General features: G+C 61.8%; 1 protein-coding gene across 1 annotated transcript in view; it reads right to left on the bottom strand.

Moving 5' to 3' along the window:
- Window positions 1–3,896: 3,896 nt before the first annotated feature.
- The window catches only part of RGS12 (regulator of G-protein signaling 12), a 79,339-nt gene continuing 64,993 nt past the window's right edge, over window positions 3,897–18,242 (bottom strand). The window contains exons 5-16 of the mRNA XM_006893661.1: window positions 17,495–17,587; window positions 16,965–17,108; window positions 16,036–16,215; window positions 14,980–15,133; window positions 13,091–13,170; window positions 12,594–12,785; window positions 12,367–12,440; window positions 11,789–11,915; window positions 9,654–9,750; window positions 6,481–6,554; window positions 6,036–6,189; window positions 3,897–4,429 (exon numbers count right to left, since the gene is read on the bottom strand). Coding sequence (XP_006893723.1) covers window positions 3,897–4,429; window positions 6,036–6,189; window positions 6,481–6,554; window positions 9,654–9,750; window positions 11,789–11,915; window positions 12,367–12,440; window positions 12,594–12,785; window positions 13,091–13,170; window positions 14,980–15,133; window positions 16,036–16,215; window positions 16,965–17,108; window positions 17,495–17,587 — 1,902 coding nt within the window. The remainder of the gene's footprint in view (window positions 4,430–6,035; window positions 6,190–6,480; window positions 6,555–9,653; window positions 9,751–11,788; window positions 11,916–12,366; window positions 12,441–12,593; window positions 12,786–13,090; window positions 13,171–14,979; window positions 15,134–16,035; window positions 16,216–16,964; window positions 17,109–17,494; window positions 17,588–18,242) is intronic.

Below are 18,242 nucleotides of genomic sequence, written 5' to 3'. Positions count from 1 at the left end.
CTGGGATCCATCTGTAGAAGTCCCTGCCCGCCCCACGCTCTCCCACGTGCAAGGAGATGCAGGGACTGAGCTGTGGCCCCTGGCTGATGCCTTGTCACCCTGCCTGGACGCCCACCCCCCCTGGAGGCCCTCCAGGGTGGGTACTGTCTGCAGGGCTGGCCCTCAGACCGTGGGCCCAGTGCAGGCAGTGGGGGCCATCCTGGGAAGGTGGGTGAGGCCAGGAGGTCTGCGGCCCAGAGGTGGCTCCTTGAGCCTCAGTTTCCCTAGCTGTGCTGAGAAGACCTCAAGGGGGTGACAGAGACGAGAAGTGGTGTGAGGTGAGCCAACAGCACCTCCCCAACACCGTGGCCCCAGTCTCTCCCAGCCACTGCCCGCGGGCTCACTTAGGGCCCTCGGCTCCTAGTCAGGCAGCCATGCTGACCTCGTCCACAGACCGACAGGAGCAGGACAGTGGGGCCATCTGTGGGACCCCAAATCAGACAGCGCTCCTTTGTCCAGACCAACATGCAGGCCTGAGAGGCCGAGCAACGTGAGAGGTTTGCGGGTACGCCTGACACCCCTTGCCACCTGAGGCCCGTTTTGAGAAATTTCTCTCAGCATGTCTTTTAGTGGATGTCAAAGGACCCAGGTCCAGGGCCAAGGGCGAGGCTGAGGCAGAGGAGCTGAGCACGGGGAGGGGTGAGGTTTGCACCCCTGGTTATTTGTCCCCCCCCACTCAGGGCATGTCTGTGGTGGCCATTAGTGTCCATACTCACCTGGTCCCCCAGCCACAGAAGATGGGCCCTCAGAGGGCAGGCCCTGGTTCTGGGGGCACAGTTCCCTGGAGGTACAGGCCTGCCCAAGTCTCTCCCAGGTCCCGACCCAGTGACTGGCCCAGGCCCTGGCCTAGTGGCCTCATGATTAGGTCTGCCCAGGACAGTGGCCCATAGGGACAGCTGAGTCTAGGGGTCACAGCAAGGCCCTCCACAGCTGACATGTCTGCCCTGTGTCCCTCACGCTTTGCTCACCATCCTCTCCACCCCGAGCCTCGGTGGCCGGTCCACCCCAGCTCTGACGCGCCCGTCTGCTGGCTGTCCTCAGCCTGCCACCGAGCTGTCTGTCCAGTGAGCAGAGGTCTGCCCCATGGCCTGGCGGGTGCCGAGTGGCCTTTTAGGCCACACCCTCGGGACCATTGATAAGAGGCCCCTGGTGGCTGTCTAACAGGCTCGGAGTCCAGGGAATGCCACCTTGGCTCACCCCAAGTCCCAGCTCTCACTCCAGGCTTTTAGGGGACAGAGGGGGCACTGGGTGGCCCTGGTTCCAGCTGGGTCCTGTGCGGACAGCTACTTGGTGCCAGGAGGGTGACGTGTGGGGTGTCTCTGGGGAGCTGCAGAAATGGGGCATTCCAAGGGTGACTCCCAGCACAGACTGACTTGTAGGTCTGTGGGCCAAGGGCGGAGACTGGGCAGGGTGTGGCTGTCACGTCAGGTGATCCAGAAGAGACCGTGGGGACTGGAAGCTTGGAGATGGGGTGCCAGGCTGGAGACACTGAGGTGGGGTGAGGTAAGGAGGGACGAGGCAGGAGGGGTGTTGAGGAACATTCAGGAGGGACGGGAGACCCAGGGTGCTGGTCTGGGCAGGGAGGACGCCTGAGGGGCTGAGGGTCGACCAGGGTCTGGAGGAGGATTGGAGATTGAGGGCAGCTGAGCAACAAGGCGGAGGGAGCCACCACCTGACCTGCTCAGGTTCCCGCACAGACACAGATGTGTGGTGGGGACCTGTGGGGTACTGCAGAGGTACCCCATCAGTGGACCTCCTTCGCCACCTGCGGCTGCTGCCTGGACCCAGTGTGGGAGGGCTGGGGCCAGGGCTGACGAAGCTGAGAGGCGGGAGCAGAGGATGGTGGGGCCTGTGCAGGATGAGTAACATGTGGGGAGGAACACGGAGACAGAGTTGGGGGGGGGTGTCTGTGCTGGGCGACACGGGACCACAGCCAGGTGGGAGTCTGTGCTGGGGGACACGGGGACAGAGCAGGGTGAGGGGGGTCTGTGCTGGGGGACACGGGGAACCCAGGGACAGAGCCGGGTGGGGGACACAGCCAGGTGGGAGTCTGTGTTGGGGGACACGGGGACAGAGCCGGGTGGGGAGGTCTGTACTGGGGGACACAGGGGACACAGCCAGGTGGGAATCTGTGCTGGGGAATATGGGGACAGAGCCGAGTGTGGGGGGGTCTGTGCTGGGGAACATGGGGACAGAGCCGAGTGGGGGGGGTCTGTGCTGGGGGACAGGAGGAACATAGGGACAGAGCCGAGCGGGGGAGGTCTGTGCTGGGGTACATGGGGACAGAGCCGGGTGGGTGTCTGTGCTGGGCGACATGGGGACAGAGCCTGGTGGGTGTCTGTAATGTGGGTTGGGATGCTGCTTTGGGGCAGGGAGAGGGTCCCCAGCCAGAAGTCTCAGCTCACGCTGGGTGGGGCAGCTTTGGTCCAGCAGCGTGGGAGGCACAGGGACGGGCAGACCCTGTGAGCTGTGTCTCTCCTGGAGGTCAGGACCACATGGAAGGTGGCACAGGGGGCGAACGGGTGGCAGTGGGAACAGGTAGGTGGGAGCCAGCTGCCCCTAGCATGTGGGCACGCAATGGCTTTGCTGGCCAAGCCCAAAGGACAGGACCTACGACATCCCTGAGAGGACCACCCTGATGGCCTCGTGAGCCAGGTGGGAGCCGCTGAGTTGGGCTTTCAGCAAGAATTCAAACACCCCAGGCCTTTATTCCCACCCACAGCTCTTCACCCCACTGCCCAGCCCCACACGTCTCCCTGATGCCTGTCCTCAGCTGCCCCTCACCCTGACCCTCATCCTCCTCAGTCCAAAGCCCCTGAGGGTCCCCTGACTGCCCACTCCTGACCCTCAATGTTGAGATATGCATGGGAGCCAGGCGCTATGCCCCCCGCCATTCCTCCTGGCCGCTTTGGGGTGGGGGAGCAGATAGATGGTGGACAGAGGGGACCGGCAGGCAGATATCGGAGTGGTGGCGAAGCTGAAAGGTCATCTGAGCGAACCGTTGACGTCTACGTCACGAGAGCGGTGCGCGACCCCTCCCACCCAGTGCGGCCCCCCCACTAGTTCCCTGGAGACCCCTCCACTGTCCCTGCGCCCCAAGTGAATAGAGACAGAGTTTTCAGGAGTCCAGCGGTGACTGGAATTTATTACTTTGAACAGACAGACAGACGCGGAGAGGGATCCACAGGGCAGGGAGTGGAGGGGAGATTAAGGGTGGCATGCAGGGTGCAGCGTTCAGACCCCTCCCCAGAATCGCCCCCTCGGCACGAGATGACCGCTCCCCCACGGGGGTCAGCTACAAGAAGCCCCAGGATAGAGAGGAGGGCGTGGGGGACAGCACACGGGTGGGGGCGGGGCCAACAGGTGGGAGCGGAGCCAAGGGGCAGGGCCTGCTACCTGGACAGAGCAGGGGCGGGGCGGGGCGGGGCCAATTGATGGCCACGCCCACAGTCTAACCGGCACTGTGGGCACGTCAGCCCTGATGTCCCCAAACACCCTATCACGCCATCAGACATGCACCAGGGGGGGGGTCTGGGTGGACGGCAGAGGCTGCCACTCCGCCATGCCACTGGTTGGTGGTGGGGACAATTAGGTCTGAAGCCTCACTGCCCCTTGCCACACAGGTGCCCGAGCCACACGGCCTCTGGCGTGTGAGACCTAACTTGTCCCACTGGGGCCTCTCCTGGACATGTCCACTCCCTCTCACCCGGGCCCCTGCAGGGAGGGACGCTGGACCACTGACCACGCCCCTGCTGGCCGGGGAAGGAGGGATGCTGGTAGTGGACATCATGTGTCCTGGCGTCCTGCCCTCGGGGACTGTCTCTTGGGCCCAGAACCAGGTGTAGGGTCCCAGTGGGTCACACTCTGGAGGTACCTGGTGCCTGCGCTTCTGGCGTGTCCGGCGTGTCCGGCGTGTCCAGCGGTGGGGTGCCGGCCAGCGGGGCGGGCGGAGGTGGCAACAGGGTGCTGTTGGGGCTGCTGATGTCCCCCTCCCCCACCAGAGTCAGGTCAGCTGTGGGGTCCTCGTCCAGGGTCGGGGTGCCCTCCGTCTCCCTACGCTGAGGCCTCCAGGACTTCACACCTCCTTCCTGCACTGAGGTGCAGGGTGCCCAGGGGCCGGGCAGTGACAAGGCGGCGGGGGACTGCGGCTGGCTGCCTCCTGAACCAGGGCTGGACGGGAGGCTCCCGCATTCTGGAGCCCCCCACCTCTGGCCGGGGGGCGCGCTGTCCTGGCTGTGGCTCTTGCCCAGTCTCTTGCCCAGGCCCTTGGGGGCAGTGGGGGCAGGTGGCAGGCGGAGGAACTCGGGGAGCACCAGGTCCTCCTTTCTCAGCAGCCCGCGCTGGTCATCTGCTCGGCTGCTCTGAGCTTTGGAAATAAGCTCAAAAAACTCTACGGGGGTGGAAAGAGGAGAGAGCACAGGGCGGTCAGAGCCCAGGACCACACACCGTCCTCTGCCCGGACCTGGTGGACCATGGGGTCCACTCTTCAGAGGAGCTCCCTGCCCTGGGGGCCTCGTCCTGGGGGCCAAACTCCCTGCTCTGGGGGCCTCGCTCCCTCCTCTGGGGGCCTCGCTCCCTCCTCTGGGGGCCCCGCTCCCTCCTCTGGGGGCCAGCTCCCTCCTCTGGGGGCCAGCTCCCTCCCCTGGGGGCCCAGCTCTCTCCTCTGGGGGCCTCTCCCTGGGAGCCAAACTCCCTGCTCTGGGAGGGGCTCTGCAGTTCCCCACCCAAGGCCACGGAGACTTCAGTTGTGCAAATGGCTTGCTACACTACCCTGGAGGGCCTGCCTTTCAAAATCCCCCCACCCCAGCACAGGGTAGGGCTCCTGGGCTCATGAGGGGGATGCCCATCTCCACACCAGGCTCATGACAGGGCAGCTGCTCCCAGCCAGGTCTCCCTCCACCCCCCCCAGGGGCCTCCCAGCCCTGGTCACCCAGTGTCCCTGCAGCCTGCTGCCCATCCTCCCCATCCACTCAGGTACTTCACTGAACTTGACTGGGGTTTCAATCCAACAGCCTAAGCCCTAAGCCCACAGCCCAAGTCCATCTCAACACGGCGCCTGCAGGCCGCACAGTGCTGGCCAACAGCCACAGCCTTCCCCCCAACCAACACAGCCCACTGCGCCACCAGGGCCGTCCTGTTCTGAGCAGCAGGGGCTGGGACTGGCCGACCCACTCACACACTGCTCCCCAGGGTCTCCCAGGCAGCGGGGAGCTTATCTCTGGAGCTGCTGGCGAACGACAGGGTGTGTCCCATCTCTGTGTGTCTGGGGCCCCCAAGGATCGAGGGCAGGAGTAGGGTACGTGCCCTGGGGGACCGGGTCCCACAGTGCTGGGTGGGCCAGCTCCAGGAGCTGTTCACCAGACAAAAGGGTGCAGCAACAGCGCCCCTTAAGGGTGTGGCCAGGATAGACGCCCGAGAGCAGCGTTTGCTCCCCTCTCCCTGTCTACTGCCTCTCCTGTTCCCCCAGGGAGCTCCAGGTGTTTGGTGGGAGGGAGTTAAGCTGACAACCCACAGGCATTCAGTTCAAATCCACCGGCCCGCTCCATGGGAGAACGATGGGAAGTCTCCTCTCGTGCGATTTACAGCCTCTGAGAGCCCGCTGGAGGGCCAGCTCGGAGTCAGTACCGATGACACCTAACAGGGGTCTGGGGACAGTCTTCGGTCACACTCAGACCTCTAATGCTTGCTCCATGGGCAGCAGACACAGCCTAGGGGCTGGTCACCAGAGCTCCCCGTGGGCCCTGCCAGGCCAACGCTAAGGGAGGCTCGACCCCGGAAAGGGAGAGTGAGGCCTGCAGGAAGTGGTGGCCGGGTCATCCACCTGGTGGTCAGAGGGTCAGGAGGTGCTCATGCTCTGGAGCTGGTGTGCATGGACACTGTCTTTCACTAAGGGACATGGGGACGGCAGGACACGAGGACGGTGGCCACTCAGTGACCACTTGGACAGCGTTGTCACAACCACCACAGAACAAGCAAGCTGTAGAAAGGACACCTACCCTCAGCTTCGTCCAAATTAATTTTCTGATACTTTTTTTTCCCAATCTTTGCAATAGATTCTTCACGCTTTGAGAGCCGGGGGTCCCTAGCACTTCTGCCGTTCTCGCCTTTTATCTTAATGGAGTTAGACTTCCCTAGCGGCCTCTCCTCTCCCTGCATCAGAAGGAAAGGCAAAGTCCTGCTCAGGCCCACGTGCCCGGCCCGTGGCCCCCAGGTTACAGGCCAGAGCTGGGGGGGAACAGGGACATAGGGTGGGCAGAGGGGATGGCTGGAGGGCCAGTGAGGGCACTGCCACACCACTGCAGGGCGGAGGAGGGCCCAGGAATGGACCAGAGCAGGCCAAGGCGAGGGTTCAAGTGTGCCCACAGGACAAGGTGCTGGTGGGGGACACTCGGAATCGGAATCGAGGGGCCTTGGGGACCGGCGGGCAGGGGAGAGAATTACCGTGGCTGCGTGGCTTCTGGACGTGGGATTAAGACTTGGTTTGCCGGGCACACCCTTCTGTTTATCTGTGGACAGCAAACACAGCGAGACACGGGTCACCTCCCAGGAGCCACACTGTCCCCACGGGTGACCACAGCCGAGTGGGAGGACAGTGCAGGTCAGCATTGCTCATGTCCATCTCCACACCCCGCTATCATGGTCTACCGGAGGGATGAGGCTGCACCTGCTGTCCACGAGGGTGTGGTGACCGAGAGCCCATGAAGGGAAGGGCCCACCTGTACCACATGAGATCAGCGTGCATGTTCAGGAAGGATACCTCCAGAGGCCTCCTCGGGCCACCAGGGGTGCGAGGGAAATGCCATGGTCACTATCTCAGGAAAGCCGGTTGACCCCTGGTGTTTCCTCCAGACTTAGCTGAGCATGGAACACAGCCGGCTACCTCGGGGCAGGGGAGTGTCCAGAGGTGGGTGGGGGTGTCCAGGGGAAGGGGGAGTGTCCAGGGGCAGAGATGACTGTCCAGGGGCAGGGAGGAGTGCTCAGGGGCAGGGAGGACTGTTCAGGGGCAGGGGGGACTGTTCAGGGGCAGGGGAGTGTCCAGGGGCAGGGAGGACTGTCCAGGGTCAGGGAGATTATCCAGGGTCAGGGGGAGTGTACAGGAGGAGGAGTGTCCAGGGGTGGGGAAGTGTGCAGGGGCAGGGAGGACTATCCAGGGGCAGGGGGAGTGTCCAGGGGCAGGGAGGACTGTCCAGGAGAGGGTGGAGTGTCCAGGGGCAGGGGAACTGTCCAGGGTCAGGGAGGACTATCCAGGGTCAGGGAAGAGTGTCCAGGGCAGGGGGACTGTCCAGGGGCAGGAGAGTCCACCTTGGAAGGGTGCAGGCCCCCAGCGCTCTGAAAGCAGTGGGATCTGGGCTCCAGGCCACAGAGAGAAGGTCCCACACCCCACAGACCTACAGTCCAGAGGTGAAGCAGCAAATGAGGGGACCGTGTGCAGAGGTAGACTTCTGGAAAGCTCTCTTAGAAGATGCATTCCTATTGACCACGCACCTGCAAAAGCCTCTGCCTGTCCTGGGCAGTAGGCACAAGAAAACCAGATCCCCACTGAAGGTCAGCCCTCTTCCCCGGCGTAAGGATGTGGGCCAGAAGGTCTGAGCCCACAGGGAATGTTGGGGCTGTGTCTGTCAGGACAGCCGGGGACGTGAGTCCCATCCATGCCTCCAGGGAGCTGACCCGGCAGCTTCACAGAGCGTCTGCGGGAAGACACCCCACACAGGCTGGGGACAGCCAGAGACAAGCGGGAGCCATGGGGGTCCTCACCTCGCCTCCCGTCCAGCACAGGACACAGGGAAGGAGGCTGATGGCACAAGGGACCGGGCACCTGGCCCTCAGGGCTCAATCCCCTTTTACAGAGTGACACTGAGATCTTCCAGCGAAAATGCCACCACCTGTGAGGTGAACAAACCCTCAGTGGTGTGTGTCACATGTCCTCACACTCAGGATTAATGCACCCGTGTGTGTGTGTGTGTGTGTGTGTGTGTGTGTGTGTGAGTGACATGTCTTCACACCTGAGGTGAATGCCCCTCATGCGTGCGTGTAAGAGGTCTTCAAACCTGCGATGAATGTCCCGTGTGTGTGTGATGTGTCTTCACACTTGAGGTGAAGGCCCCCTCGTGTTTATGTGTGTGTTTAATGCATCTTCACACCTGCAAAGAATGTCCCCTTGTGTGTCTTCACACTTGAGGTGAATGCCCTCGTGTGTGTGCGTGTGTACATGTCCTCAGACTTGAGATGAATGTGCCCTTGTGTGTGTGTATGCATTCTCACGCGTGTGTAAAGTGCTTACACAGGTGATGCATGCTCCCTGGGGCGTGTGTGTGTGTAATGTGTTCACACAGGTGGTGCGTGCTCCCTGGGGTGTGTGTGAGTGTAAAATATTCACACATGTGGTGCGTGCTCCCTGGGTGTGTGCATGTATCGTGTTCACACAGGTGGTGCAGTCTACCTGGGGTGTGCACGCATGTGTGTAATGTAATCACACAGGTGGTACAGTCTACTGGGATGTGTATGTATGTAATGTGTTTACACAGGTGTACAGTCTACCTGGGGTGTGTATGTGTGTAATGTGTTTACACAGGTGGTGCATTCTACCTGGGAGGTGTGTGCATGTGCATATAGTGTTCACACAGGTGATGCCTTCTACCTGGGGTGTGTGCGCATGTGTGTAATGTGTTTACACATGCGGCATAGGCTCCCTGGGGGTGTGTGTGAGTGTAAAATATTCACACAAGTGCTGCACACTCACTGGCACGTGTGTGCACATGTGTGTAAAGTTCACACGCATGAGGTTCAAGCACCGTCATGCGTGTGGTTGTGGTGACTGTACCCTCACCTGTGTGCACACAGGTCACAGTGTGAGGGGTGGACGTGCCCTCACTCGTGGTGAACATGCCTGTGCATTATGATGTGTCAGTGCTCACACGTGGCCCGCACCCACGTGGCCCTGCGCGCATCTCCTAGCCTTCTGGGCTGGACTCAGAAGGGACTGTCACCTCTGACACATGCAGGAGGACACGCTCTGAGAGACCATCTTGGGGAGCATGGCCTCGTTACTGTCCTGGAAGCTCCTACAACCAGCCAGCTGACCGGTTTAGGTCTCTTAGACCTTAGACGAGGGAGCTCTGGTGGCCTGTGGAGAAGGGGCTGACGAGCTGCTCGGTGATAGAAATACATGCAGTCCCACCCATGCGATTCACGGCCTTTGAAAACCGCCGGAGTCAGCCGTGGATTAGTTCTAACGCAACAGCACAAAACCAAGAAATCGGAGACAGTGCTGCTCAAGCTGCCCATCATGGGCACGGCCTCAGCCTGATACAGCTCATCGGGTGTCCTGGTTAGGAGAGAGCTGGAAGGAGCCCGACCAGCCTCGAGTTCAAGCGCCTGGAGGGCCAGGGCCCGGGAAGGGAGTAGGGCCGTGGCCTTGGGGCCGTGGCATGGCCAGGGGGAGGGGCCATGACCTGGCAGGGATGGGATGGGGAGTTCAGGGGCCGTGGCCTGGCAGGGGTGTAGGGCTTTGGCCCTGCTAACCACCTTGCTCACAGAGCACAGGCTGTGTCCTGAGACGCCAAGGTCGTATGAGGACAGGTAGGGAGCATCAGCGTTGGAAGGAACCGACTCACCTTTCCCCCGGGAGGGGTCCTTCTCCTCCAGAATGACCCTCTGCCCATCCAGGCTGGAGATGGGGGCGCCAAGGTCCAGGAGCGCCCGCTCGCCACTCTGCAGCGGGAGAAGGGAGTTAACAGGTCCCCCAGAGCCACAGCAGTGACCCTGCCTAACAGCCAGCTGCCTTCTGCCTGACAGAACCACACCGGGCACTGTGTCACTTGGACCCCTGCCTGACTGCTCCCAGAGGTCACCAGGCTGACCAAGGGCCCTGCTGTGGGTTCACTCAGGATGCCTGTCCACTGAGCAGCCCACTTGACCCCAGGGGTGCCCGAGGAGCCAGGCTGGGCATGTGCTGTCATCCGAGGGCGGCCTGACCCCTGCAGTGAGTTGGGTGGGCATGTGCTGTCATCCGAGGGTGGCCAGCTGGTGTCAGCCAAGGGTAGGAGGGAGGCGGAAGGACACAGTTCCCGAGCACAGGAAATGATTCGCCAACGACTTTAAGGCTTTTGTTAGGTGCCACAGAGATGAGAATGGCTCATAGTTACCCTGTGAACAACAGGTGTGAACCGTGTCCTGACCTGTGCCGTCCTCACCCTTCCCGACACACTAGAGCCCGCTGCTGCCCCACTGTGCCATTTCCTAGGGCCTCGCTGTTTGCTAACTCCTTCAGAGCAGTTTTAACGCCTCCCTTGTTACTCCTGTTTCTTGATCATAGATTTCTTCCCGGAATGAAGCCGACCAATTAATTCTTTCAGGTGCGTTGTTGTTATGAAGTGCCGTCAGAGGAACAGGACTCATAGCGATGCCACGAACAACAGGTCGGAAGCCTGTCCCATCTTGTGCCATCACTTTCAACACTCGAGCCCACTGCTGCAGTCACTGTGCCCCTCCACTTGGCTGAGGGTCTTCTCCTTCGCTGTCCCCCCATCTTTGCAAGGATGACATCCCTGTCCAAGGAACAGCCTCTCCTAGCAACGTGTCCAAAGTATGAGACCAAGTTTCATCACCTTTGCCGCCAAAGAGCACTCTGGCTGCACCTTCATGGGATACTTCATGCCTTTAGCACTTTTTAAGAATGCATAAAAATTCCCAATTACTCCCTTAAATTCTAATATAATCTCAGCACTGCTCTTGACCTAGATAATAAAACCCAGAGGCTACCTCAACATGTCACCACGCCCCTCTACCACGGCCCTCCCTCAGGCCCCATCCCTCCCTCAGGCCACGTCCTCTCTCACATTCTGGACCTACAGAGCCCAGGAGAAGCCTGTCGGTGTCCGAGCATATGGGAAGTGGACATCAGGTTACTCCTGGAAACCACTATCTGTAAATAATTCAGCATTTTCCTTTTTCTATTCAGAGCTCATGAATAATTTTGGGGCTAGTTGCAGAAAAAATGAAAATCCTAGATCTCCTTGAAATTGCAGCTCTGATAAAGATTGCAAAGGCAGGCGGGGTGGGGGGCACTTGATGATAAACATTCATCACGGGAGTTGGGAAGCCACTTCCGGTCGGTGCAAACGAGATCTCACGTTTCACACTGTCCACTGTCCCCTCTCATGAGAATATCTGAACACGGGGACAAACACCACGGGGATTCTGCCTTCAGCACCTCGACCTGTCCCAACATGGCTTGATTCCTGACCCTCTCACACCGAGCTCAGGGGCCCCACTTGGAGAGGCCACCATGGACATTACACGAGCTGACTCAGCAATGCAGCCGGCTGGGCAGCTAGCAGCCACCTCCGTGTCCCCAGGCTCTCCAGCTCTGACGGCCAGCCGTAGGGACTGGCTGCCTTTTGCTTTGCTTCATGTGGTTTCCTCGGCCCAAAACCACAATTCAAACAGCAGGGACCGTCCTGTTCACACAAATCCCAGAGCCTGGTCCTCTCCACCTTCCCTCTCCATCAGCCCATGACCTTCCCCGTCCGCATCCCCCGAGAGCCTGGTCCTCTCCATCAGCCCACGACCTTCCCCGTCCGCATCCCCCCGAGAGCCTGGTCCTCCACATAAGCTTGAGACCCCACGTAGCAGGGCCCAGCACGAGGGTAGCCCCACTGGGTGGGAGAGGAGGGGGACTGGGAGGACAAGGCGTAATGAAGCTCGGGCGCCCACAGACGCAGTGTCGGGGTAGAGTAGGGGCACTCACCAGCCGGACAGCAAGGTCACGCAGGTCCAGGCCGTACTTGGCCACCACAGGCCTCAGCACCTCCGTGACCGGCTTTGTGGGCTTGGCCTTCAGACCCACAGACCGGTTGATGGGGACAAGATCCAGGCTGCAGGAGTGGGGTGGACAGAGAGGAACCATTCACTGCGAACATATGTCCAAGCCTGTGTCTGTGTCCACCCCCACATCCTGCTATGGCACCCGGGTCCCCAGAGTGCCCAGGCTGACCTGTGAGTGGTAAGGGCTTCCCTCCAGGTGAGAAGGAGCCTGGAGGGATTTTTCTAACGTTTGTCATAAGGCTGAGCAAGGGACTGGACCGCGGTGCCCTCGGTTCTCAACACACACGAGAGTCGGAGCCCATGGACGGGGACCCTGCCTGGGCCGGGGCTGCTTGATGGGGCGGCTGGCCCCAGACCAGGTCTGCCCTCAGCGGAGGCGGTAAGGTTTCCCTAGCTGCTGGGTTCAGAGGTGCCCTTGGGCGTCCACATCCTCTTGCCAATCTCCTAGCAGGGCGGGGGGACCCCGGGGGTGGGGTCCCGAGGAGCCACGCCTCCTCTCACCGGAACAGGGTGCGCCTCTCAAGCCGCAGGTCCCGGGCCTCCAGGATGCTGCTGTCCTGCTGTAGGACTAGGGGCTGTGGACACGGGGATAGGGGCATGGTCAGTGCAGGCGGTGTCCGGCCAGCACCCCCGCCGAGGGCCACGCGGGACGAGCCTGAGGGTCCAGCCGTGACCGCAGGCCTGCTCTGTTAACACCCCGAAGGGAACCTGCATCCACGGACACGTACCTTGTCTCCGCCGACGAGGAAGAGGTCCACAGCCGCGCCATTGATGCCATGCCGCTCGCACAGCCCGGCCAGGGCCTCTTTGATGGACATGCCAGCCCTGACGGGCACTGAGCAGGCCGTGCCATCCGGGAGGTGCACGCGGCAGTGCTTGGCCTTCTCCTGTTCAGGTGCCAGGGCCCTGCAGGCCTCTGCCTGGGGCAGCAGACGTGCACTGTCAGGGGACTGTCCCAAAGTGTCCGCCAGCCGCACAGTCGCTGCCTCACGTGGCCACACAATGCAAGTGTCAGCCACTGGACCCTGGCCTTGATGCCACGCCTCCGCCTGTCCCCAGTGCCCCACCTACCCTACTAGCAATGACCCTTCCCGTTCAGCCCACACAGGCCTCGCCCGTAGGGTACTCCCCACTGCCTGCCTTCTGAAGGCAGCCTGGCTGGGGGGCTGCACCCCCAGCAGGCACTTGGGGTGAGGTGGGGCCACGATGCCAGGACAGCACTCACCAGGTCCAGGCTCCCCGCTGAGGATGTGGAGCCCTGAGATTCCCTGCGGCACAGGCCCCCGTTGACATGAAGAGGGGGTGCTGGGGGGATGGACGCAGAGGGTCAGAGGTGACTGTTCCCATGGTCATTTACATGGAAGCCCACCTATCCACCCTTCCATTCAAACCTCGGGCACACTGAACGGGACCTCTAACAACCCTCCCACCACCATGGCAGGGAGGCGGGGTCCTGGGTTTACGGTCAGCTGTCCCCAGCAGGCAGATGCCACCTGGCATCCTGCAGAAACAGTGGCACGTGCCCAGCATGGGGCCTCGGCCCGTCCCTCCTCTGCTCCGGAGTGTTCATTTCCACACATGGTGTCTGGGCCCAGTGAGAGCATCCCTGCGGGCAGGAGCTGGCACTGCCCACTAGGGGACCCACGAGGGTCTCTATAAGAGCCTTGTCCTCCCATCTGTCTCTCAAGTCCTCGAAGGATGCTTAATGTGAACGCCCTCCTGTCTTCAAAGCCTTGCCCAGTGATGGTCCTAGGCTGACACGTGGCGTGCTGAGAACAGGCTCCTACACTCATGGCCACTTCCACATCGTGCCTCGTCCAGGGCGCCAGGGCTCCCAATTCCCTAGCTTTCAGAAGCACAGGCCCACCTTCCAGGGGTAACAGAACCCCAGACCCACCCAGACCAAGGAAAGTAGGAGGACATGGGGTGAGGGTGGCTCCCAGGGCCACCCCTTCGGGGAGGAGCCGCTGTCCTGTGGCACTTGGGCCACTGTGAGTCGGAATCAGCTGGACAGCACGTAGTAAGGACTCCCAAGACTCCTTGTCCACTCGGCTCCTTAAACATCCCCCTGATCCAACCCAGCCTCAGGGTCCTGCAGAGTGGACGGGCTACGGGCGACTGGCACCCAGGCCTCAGGAGCTCTGAGTGTCCCTCAGTGGGAAGTGTCACACCTCCTGTTACCCCTCCTTTTTGGAAGAGCACTTCCATTTCCCCTCCTCAAGTAGTGAGGGAGTTCACACCCTCTCCTCACACAGTGGGGGTGCTCTTGCCCTCTCCTCATATGGTGGGGGAGCCTTGGCCCCTTCCCAGCCCTCTCCTCACATGGTGGGGGATCCCCAGCCCTCTCCTCACATGGTGTGGGAGCCTGGTCCCTTCCTCACATGGTGGGGGGCATGGCCCTCTCCTCACACGGTGGGGGATCCCCAGCTCTCTCCTCAAGTGGTGGGGGAGCCTTGGACCCTTCCTCACACAGCAAAGAAGCCCTAGCCCTCTCCTCACGTGGATGGGGACCCGAGGCCCCTTCCTCACACCATGAGGGACCCCTGACCTCCACTGGTCTGCTCTCTTTCTTTAAAGGTCACTGTCCTGTAACACATGGAGACCACAGGCCTCAAGCCCACTTCTTCACAACAAACAAGTCCCTTCTTGAAAATGTCTAGGGAAGAGACATCCTTCCAGACCCTCGTCCCCTGGGGGCTGTTTAAAAAGCAAACCCGCGGCCACCCTGGAGGCTCCATGTCCACCATGCCACGTGAGCGACAGAACTGCCCGGCTGTCACGGCTGGACGCAGACGGCCAGGGTACCCACTGTCCTTCTAATGACCAAGCCCTCGATCGTGCACCCCTGGGCCTCCTCCATGCTTTAGTCCTCTGCCTGGCCGCTGCCCACAGAGCGTGGCCGTGGGGCCTCCCAGGACCATCCACGGCCGTCAGGTCAGCAAGGCGAGCTGCCAGGGGTGGCCTGCAGCGCCCCGCTGTGACCCTCCTCCTCTGGTCTTGGAGCTGGGGAGTGTTCCGTGCACTCGGGGTGACTGGTCACCCACGGTCAGGCCCGCTGACGGGGTCACACTGCCCGCCTCGGAAAGCTGTAACGAGGGGTGGCCGCACACACACCATGGGGATGAGCGCCCTGGTCCTTCTTCTTCTGTGACCGCCCGGTGCTGCGGTTCCGTGACCAGGAGAAAAAGGCGCCCTTTCGTTTCTTCTCGCTGTCCTCCTCCCCCGGCTCCTCATTCAGGGACCTTCCCGACTTCGATTTCCCGCTGAGCTGTCGGGGAGAGATGCTCGGCTGCCATGCGGGCATCACCGACGAGGGACACTGCCGTCCACACCCTGCCAAGGAATCACCTGGGTGCCTCCCACCACGGCTCCTGCCTGTCCACGTGGACCCCAGTGGCCCCACCCACTGTGTTCTGAGGCCCCGCCCACCACGGTCTCCGAGGCCCCGCCCACCAGAGGCTTCTCCCACCCTAGGCTCTGAGCATCCTCCCACTGCAGGCTCCTAGGCCACGCCCACCAGAGACCCCTCCCATTACAGGTTCATAGGCCACGCCCACAACTTCTCCAGAGGACCCACCCACCAGTCTCTGAGGCCCCTCCCACCCTAGGCTCGGAGCACCCTCCCACTGTGGGCTCATAGGCCCCGCCCACCACAAACACAGGCCCCTCCCCCTACAGGCTACTAGGCCCTGCCCACAACAGACCTCCTGCAGGTTCCTAGGCGCCACCCGCCACAAACAAGAATCTCCACTAGGCCCCAGCGACTGCAGTCGCCGAGGCCCCGCCCACCAAATAGGCCCCTCCCACCCTAGGCTCTGAGCACCCTCCCACTTCAGGCTCCTAGGTCCCGCCCACCATGGTCTCAGAGGCCCCTCCCACTGCAAGTTCCTAGGCCCCACCCATCAGCCCCTTAAGCCCCTCCCACCACAGGTTCCCAGGCCTCGCCCAGTATGGGTTCTCCTGCATATCCACAGCTGGACTCTCAGGCCCCTCCCACAAGGGCCCAGCCCCTCCCACAGCTGGATTGGGAGGCCCTGCCCATCATGGGCTCCCAAGTTCTGGGAAGGCTGACCCCTGGGAATAGGGGAAGGATGAAAGGGCATGGGTATAATTTCCCGTCCCCATGGCCACTCTCATCTGGGGACACCAGGGGAGGCCAGCGGGGGGCACCTTCTTGGGTGTGGAGACGTTGGAGTGGTCCGAGCCGGCACTGTGCTTGGAGGCTGGGCTACTGGGCACCTGGTGGGCGTCTGGCAGCGGGCGGCCCTCCACCTCGGCCAGGACGCACTCCTGGTACAGCTGCGACTTGAGGAAGCGTGCGTAGCTGTCGAACTTCATCAGGTTGAAAATCTGAGGGGTCAGTGTGACAGAGAACAGGGGCAGAAGTCCATCGTGTCCCCCGCTGCCCACACCATTCCAGAGGGGCATCCCGCCCAGCCCAGGCCCGGCGCCTAGACCACTTCCCGCTGACTTCCTCCCACACAGCAGCTCTTATCTACTGGGAGGCCAGACAAGCCACCTAGGACTCAGCTCAGAGCCTGGCCCCGGTCAGCGCCGGTCAGCTCCGGGGAGGGCGTGAGAAAACCAAACCCGTCACTGTCCGCGCGATTCCCACTCACAGCGACCCGCAGGGCAGAGAGGAACCACCCCCAGCCTGTCAGGGCAGGCTCTAACCCAAGCTGACGGCTGGTGGCTTTGAACCTGACTTTGGGTTACAGCCAGGCATTTAGCTGCTGTGCCACCAGGGCCCCTAGCTGCCTGGCATTGCTGTCCTTCCTCCAACGTTGACGTGACTTGGCTGTGGCCTCTTCTGGAAAGGCCAGGAACACTTTTTGGAAAGCGTATTCTCAATGCTAGTAGGTTGAAGGCACGCTTTTACATCACGGTGATGCTGTTCAGTTCCTGAAAATCCACCCACCGTCCGACTCACACACCCCTTCTCCACACACGCACAGGTGTGGTCGTGCCGATGCAGGTAACTAGCTGGGGGCTGGCAGTACCATGATAGCCCCATGACAGCGTGGTTCCCCACCTCTCTGCCCCTCGACTTCTCCAGCCTGGCCCAGCCCCGTGGTAGGAGAGGGGTCCCCTCACAGTACCTGGAGCTGCTGCTCCTTGAACATGTCGGGGTGTGGGGCAGTAAGGATGTCGTCGGCCAGCTGCGCTTGACTGTCGATGTTGACCGGGGTGGTGGCCTTACTGCACAGGAACTTGCTGAAAATCTCCCGGGCCCTGAAGGACAGCTGAAGGGGCCACAGTGTGAGCCCACACACCTGCTCCAGGTGCCCTGCGTATGTGTGTGTGTGTGTGTGTGTGTACACTGTCCATGGGTTTCACACGGGTCTGGGTGCAGGGCCTCCCTGGGTGAGGAGCCCACGATAATGCCCCAGGTGCACTGAGCCCCACGTGGATGCGTGCCCCAGGCCTTCTCTGTGTCGCCCTGTATGTTGGCCTCCCGATGGAGCCAGGTGGGAGTGGACACACCTGCCCACAGCCCTGATGGAGCCAGGTGGGAGCCCTTCTGCTGAAGGCGCTCATGCGGGCGAAGAGCTGTGTTCTGAGGAGACGCTGTCTGGAAGTCTTGTCCCACGTGCCCTGCACCCACCTTCACTCCCGGCCGGAGCCCTACCTCTTTTTTGTCGTGTGCGGGAACATGGCTGAAATATTCACACGCCTGCCAGAACAGGATGTTCTCCTCGCTGAACTCCTTCCTCAGGAAGTCCTGGAAGAGGCCCAGCAGTGGGCGTTACGGTGGGCAGGAGGGACCACCCCTCAGCTCTCCCTGATCACACAGGCCCAGGGCAAACCCCCTCCAGGACCCCAAACCCAAGTGCCCAGACACCTGCCGGGTCTCCAACAGAGAAAGCGGCGCCTGGGGCGAGGAAAGGGAGCGCAGAGACATGATCACTGCCCCAGCCCTCACCCCGCCTTAATGGGGGCACGAGGGGAGGAGAGCCCCACACCACTGTCCAGGGTCTGCAGACTGGCCGAACCTTGGCAGTAGGGCCTGGCCTGTGTCTGCCTCCTCCCTCGTCCAGCAGGACTTGGCCAGAGCCCTGTCCCTTCTCTTGTCCAGCAGGACCTGGCCCAGTCTGTCGCCCCACTGGTCCTGCAGGACCTGGCCCCTGTCCACCCCCTCCCTGGTCCACCAACCTGGCCTGTGCCCTGCCCTCTCTGTGGTCCACCAAAACTTGGCCAGTGTCAGGCTCCTCCCTGGTGCAGCTGGACCTGGCACATGCCACACCTCCTCTCTGGTCCACCAGGACCTGACCTACGCCCCATGCCCTCCCTAGTCCAGGTGGCCCTGGCCTGTGCCCCACGCCCTCCCTAGTCCAGGTGGACCTGACCTACGGCCCGTGCCCTCCCTAGTCCAGGTG

This window comes from Elephantulus edwardii, unplaced genomic scaffold, assembly GCF_000299155.1.
Source record: "Elephantulus edwardii isolate Elephantulus edwardi_28Jun2011 unplaced genomic scaffold, EleEdw1.0 scaffold00129, whole genome shotgun sequence".
Taxonomy (NCBI): domain Eukaryota; kingdom Metazoa; phylum Chordata; class Mammalia; order Macroscelidea; family Macroscelididae; genus Elephantulus; species Elephantulus edwardii.
Note: the sequence above shows the minus strand (reverse complement) of the source record. Positions and strands in the feature narration are given on the sequence as shown.